At 49.0% G+C, this 5,575-nt stretch overlaps 1 protein-coding gene across 1 annotated transcript; it reads right to left on the bottom strand.

Annotated features, from left to right (window-relative positions):
• Nucleotides 1-1,995: 1,995 nt before the first annotated feature.
• On the bottom strand, nucleotides 1,996-4,966 carry LOC123143739 (F-box/FBD/LRR-repeat protein At1g13570). Its single transcript, XM_044562705.1, has 3 exons — nucleotides 3,781-4,966; nucleotides 3,530-3,673; nucleotides 1,996-2,883 (listed from the first exon to the last, which is right to left on the bottom strand). The coding sequence occupies exons 1-3, from the start codon at nucleotides 4,852-4,854 to the stop codon at nucleotides 2,311-2,313; spliced, it is 1,791 nt and encodes a 596-aa protein (XP_044418640.1). The 5' UTR covers nucleotides 4,855-4,966; the 3' UTR covers nucleotides 1,996-2,310.
• Between the last annotated feature and the right edge of the window lie 609 nt (nucleotides 4,967-5,575).

The following is a 5,575-nucleotide window of genomic DNA, read 5'->3' as shown; positions in this document are numbered from 1 at the left end:
ACGCCTTCCCACAACTACCTCTTGGTGTTCTCATTGTGGCCTACTTGCGGGGCATAGGCGCTGATAACATTGAGAACCAAAAGTCCTCAACTGCCAGCTTGAACAGGATAATCCGGTCCCCACGTCTCTTGACGTCTACCACTCCATACTTGAGGCTCTTGTTGATCAAGATGCCTACGCCATTTCTGTTTGCAGCCGTCCTCGTGTATCATAGCTTGAAGCTGGTATCCTCCACCTCCTTCGCCTTCTGTCCTCTCCATTTGGTTTCTTGGACGCCAAGGATATCAACACCTCTCCTCACCGCTGCATCAACTAGCTCCCGGAGCTTCCCTGTCAGAGACCCTACGTTCCGGCTACCTAATCGAATCCTCCTAGGCTCGGCTAGCTTCCTTACCCCTCGCACTCGTCAAGTCAAATACGAAGACCCTTGCTCATTTTCCACTACATCCGGGCGCCGATGTAGCGCGCCACTAAGGATGCGACGGCCCGATCCTCGCTCACTTGCCACCGTATCCGGATCAAGATACGGCGCGCCACTCTTTTGGGTTTCATCTCCATAAGAGTGGCTGAGTTTTTACGTTGGCTCGCCAAGCCTATCACAACCCTTCTCCTTTACCCGGGCTTGGGACCGGCTATGTTGAGACAACATAGGCGGAGTTAAAATACACATTTTGAAAAGTTAAAAAATTCGGAACAAAAATCCCGCAGGTATATCCGGACATTCTATGTGCATGCACAAAGTTTCGGTGAAAAATGACGTTTTCTGTGGCTTGTGTAAAAAAATAAAGAAATGGAAAATGAATAGTTGTAATGAAGCATCAGAAATTGTCTTTTTTACACAAGCCACAAAAAACCTCGTTTTCACCGAAAACTTTATGCACGCATATAGAATGTGCGGATATACACGCGGGATTTTTGTTTGGAACTTTTCAACTTCTCAAAAGTATTTAGACAATGAAGGCATATACACCTAGAAGCCATTGCCAATTTCCGATTGTTTTCCTTTTTTACTGGAACTGTTGTCAAAATAAATGAATGGTTATTTGCCATATCTTCTTGTGCAGCGAAGCAAGCATAAGTTTGACAGATCGTTATGGCAGTTCCGGCGCAGCAAAGCGCGCTAATGCTTCTAGTACGTGTGCTTGTTCGTTGGCTAGGAAGGAAGGCTTCCGCCTGGATTTGAATTCCTTGCACTCGTTGTAATCGTGAAATTCCATTCCAGTGATTCGTGAGTGAGAGAGCTAGATCTTTACAAGTGACGATTGATTTTGATCTGTAACCGGTATTATGGGTTCCTTTTTTTTTGTCGCAAGGGTTGACACCTTTTTTTTTTGGCAAGATCAATAGTAGTTTATTCTTAAAGGATAGGGTTACAATCCGACAGCAAGAGTTCCTCAATACACGGGGTTCTCTATCAAGCCACACACCCGTGGTCCGCTCTCAGAGCGACTATACCTTGCCAGGTTTGACACCCTAATTCTGCTCATGTGGTACGTGCAGGTGGCTGTTGCTAGATCAGTAGTTACTGTGACCTCCAGTAGGTACTCCATAGCTATTGGTTTCGACACAAAAGTGCAGCACCTCACAACACTCTTGGTCTGCTTAAAATGTTGGGCAACATTTTTTTTTTGTAGCGACAGAGTAAAACTGGAAACAGGTAGCCACACCGTATCGTTGTTACAACTGTCGACACAAGCATAATTTTGGGAAACAATGGGAACTACAAATTCAGAACGCAGCCTGAAAATGTGTGGATTTTTCCGCCATAGCTACCGGATCAACAACAAAACGGCTCCGCCTGTTTTTGTTCATCAAGGATATTATCACCCCATGGGGCGAGAATCAGTCAACTACATTGCATTCCAGGAACTATGTTACTCCCTCTGTAAAGAAATATAGGAGTGTTTAGATCACTACTTTAGTAATCTAAACACTCTTATATTTCTTTATGGAGGGAGTACTAATTTATCAGCTTAGCAGCAAGAGCACACACGATGAAATAACATCAGTAGAGATAGATTGTGCATCTGATAGTAGGGTACTTTTACAAGCCAAAAGGCCAAACAATTTTCGGCCAGGGCACTTCCACATCTCAGAATCACATTAGTCTTCCCCAATAGAGAACTCAAGAAAGAGTGCAACATACTAGTAGTAAAAATAGCTTCCAGACCTTCATGGCCTCATTCTACCTTCTCAGTTCACCGCAAAATTATGCAGAAGTGCACAACTAATAAGTAAACTACCACACCCTTAGCAGCTCAAATAAACATGTCGATGTGAAATACCACCAGCATCAAAAACAAAAACTACTCATGCCTCAACTCGAGAAGCCCTCCAGGCCCTGGCACGCCTCAACACACAGAAGGGATCCTCCACTGACAAGTCAATGGCGTTCTGAAAGCTCCAGCTAGGGGAGGCGGGGCAAACGTAAATAACATCACTGCCAGTGCTTCTGCCTGATGGCGCATCGCCCTCACTAACAGAACCTGGCACGGGAACTCCCTCCATTACCACATCATGGCTGCTACTACTTCCACCTGATGACAGATTGCCCTCATCAGCAGAACCTGAGATAGGGCCTCCCTCCACTACCACCTCATCACTGCCACTACTTCCACCCGATGGCGCATTGCCCTCGCCAACAGAACATGTCATCCGGCCTCCCTCCGATACCACATCATCACTGCCTCTACAAACCATTCCCAGCGTCTTAAGCACCTTCCCATTCTTCAAGATGTAACCAAGGAACAACAACTCACAGTCCAGGCCCTGGAATCCGTGGAGGACGAGCGTCTTCAGATGTGATTCGAGGCAATCGCAAGAGCTCTGAGACTCCCAGAACTCAGCACAATGTACACCATCAGGTGAAGTGGATTGAATGAACTGAAATTGAGCAAAAAGAAACAATGTCAGCATTTAGCATATCAAACTTCAAATTACAGCAAAATTCAATTACAAGTGCAAAGAACAGATATCTACAATATCAATCTGGGTCATGTAGCAATTAACTAGTACTGGAATAAGCTGGTATTCATATTATCATCTTGAATCACCATCGATAAACAAGTATAGGAAAGGTATCAAAATGCCATATTATCGATAAACAAGTATAGGGAAGATAACAAGTGCTAAAACGAATATCGTACCTGAGTAATGCTACGCACACGGGGACTTTACGGGCTAATTAAAGATTAATGGCTGTGATTTAGTTAAGTAGGATGGGCCCCACCAGTTAAATTCAGGGGGGGGGGGCAATTAAATTAGGCCACGTTCTTCAGCCCATGAAGTTCGTTGAAACATCCCCGTGAATCTAGTATCATCGTATCTACAGTATCAAATACTCCCTCTGTTCATTAATATAAGACGTTTTGGCAGTTTAATTTGAATTGCCAAAACATCTTATATTAATGAACAGAGGTACTATATAGCAATGGGTAACTAGCAGTTGAATAAGCTGATATCCATATTATCGTCTTGAATGGCAATTGATAAACAAGTGCAGAGATGAACAGATATCGATATGGCATACCATGATGTGAAGTGTTTCAAGGCGAGGAAAGCATCTGAGAAGGGTGTGCAGCATCTTGACCTCCTTGTCGTGCGAAAATCGGACCTTGACAGCTAATATCTTCAAACTTGGCAGCATGGCGCTAGCTCTCACATTCATCCCAGCCTGCCATTGAGGCAAATTATAAAAAAATAAAATGAGAAATTTGTTTGGTTGCACAGTCACGTAATGAATGCTAAGTGCAGATGACAGAAATTACAATAAGCAGTTACCCTGATGACCATGCCACCAATCTCGAGAGCGTGGAGTTGAAGGTCCAAGTAGCCGAGCACCTCCAGCCTAGGGGCGTAGACAATCTTGACAGGCCTCCGGTCCAAAATGCTTTGGAAGAGCAGGCGCTCCAGGCAGGGAGCATCCTCGACAATGATTTCATCGAAGCTGCATCCCCATTCCATCACGACGCGGAGGCTGCTGGACTTGATGCGGAGGCGTGAACGGCTAATGTACGCGATGGCAAAGGAGAGGATTTTCAGCTTGGGGCAGTGCGCGAGCAAGGCATCGACTTCCCTGTCCTTGATGACGGTGTGGAAAAGGCCGAGCTCCTGAAGGTTGGGGAAGGCAGGCGAGTTGGCGGTCGTGTCTGGGAAGCGCCATCGCCAGACGCCGATGTAGAGGCGGCTGAGGGAGGCACAGTTGAGGATGTTGTCGGGGAGCGGCATGTCGAGCTGCCAGGGGCGATTGAAGAGGATGAGGTCCTGGATCTTCTTGGCGGCGAGCCTGGCGATCAGGTGCTCGAGCGCGTACTTCTGCCGGTAGAAGGAGGTGCGGGTGAAGCGCACGGCACGGACGGGGCCGGGGTGAGCGGCCACGCAGCGCGAGACCGCACGCACGGCGTGGAAATCGCGGGGCCCGTCGGCGGCCCTGAGGTGGGAGTCGTCGACGAGGAGCGGGGTCGCCGCCCACACGCAGCGCCAGCGGGTGGAGAGGACCATGGTGCGCGCGGCTTCCTTGGTGGGGAGGCGGGAGATGATGTTGCAGAGCAGGTCGTCCGGGAGGTGGCTGACGTGGTCCCGGCCGTCACCATCCTGCACGGCGGGCCGGTCGGCGGCGGCGGCGGCGGCGTCCTCGGAGTCGGAGGACGTGAGGGAGAAGTGGTCGTCGTCGGAGTCGTCGGCGTCGGGCGCGGAGACGAAGGGCGCGGGGAGGAGGGAGATGATCTGGGAGACGATGCCGTCCACGCGGTCCTGCGCGGACGGGCCCTCCAGTGCCATGTTGTTGAAGTACTCCTCGATTTGGGCGTAGTTGACAAATACTTCTCCCTCTCCTCCCCCTGCGGCGGCGTCCATGGCGGCGGAGCCCCGCTAGGGTTTTGTCGGCGGGCGGGAGGGAGAGACCTCACCTCCGCGAGGCGAGCAGGCTGAACAAATGGGGACTGGTGTGGGATGCCGTGCACCGTGGTGGACTGGCTGTACGGGGCTCTTTGGTCTCACTAGTGTTGTGAACTTGTGGACCAAAAAATTGCTGTCCAAACAAAAAAACTTGTGGACCAAAATTTAAATTTCAAGTTCAAACAGATAAATTCAGCTGTGAACAGTTGTTGACGGTGTCCCGGCGGCCACTCACGACGTCGGTTCTCGGTCTGATGGGCCGGGCCAAGGACCCCTTTGTCGGTTCCGCCCTAGGCCACTTCGGCGGGACCATCACATGAAAATTCCAGAAGACTTACATGCAAGACAAAAAACTGGGTCGTGGAGAACTCTGCCTCCCCGTACGTAGCCAGGAGAACTCTGCCTCACCGTACCTAGTCAACTAGGATTTGTACCTCTAGGGTCTCTGGTATGTTAAATAAGCCGGGGTCATGATGGTCAAAAGTGATCAGGTTGTGCTTTTCAATGGTACAGGTCTCTCGAAGAGCTCTCTTTCGTTGATTTCTTGGTGAGTGAGTTTCGTAGATCATATGTATGTCTTTGGCCTCAGACGTGTATTGTTCTTCTGTATGGTAGATTTCTACACCCCAAACCCTTCCATTATCGGGGTTGTTGAGGAACTCCTAGCCTCCTTTTGCCA

The sequence above is a fragment of the Triticum aestivum genome, chromosome 6D, assembly GCF_018294505.1.
Source record: "Triticum aestivum cultivar Chinese Spring chromosome 6D, IWGSC CS RefSeq v2.1, whole genome shotgun sequence".
Lineage (NCBI taxonomy): Eukaryota > Viridiplantae > Streptophyta > Magnoliopsida > Poales > Poaceae > Triticum > Triticum aestivum.
This window is presented reverse-complemented; position numbering and strand designations above follow the sequence as displayed.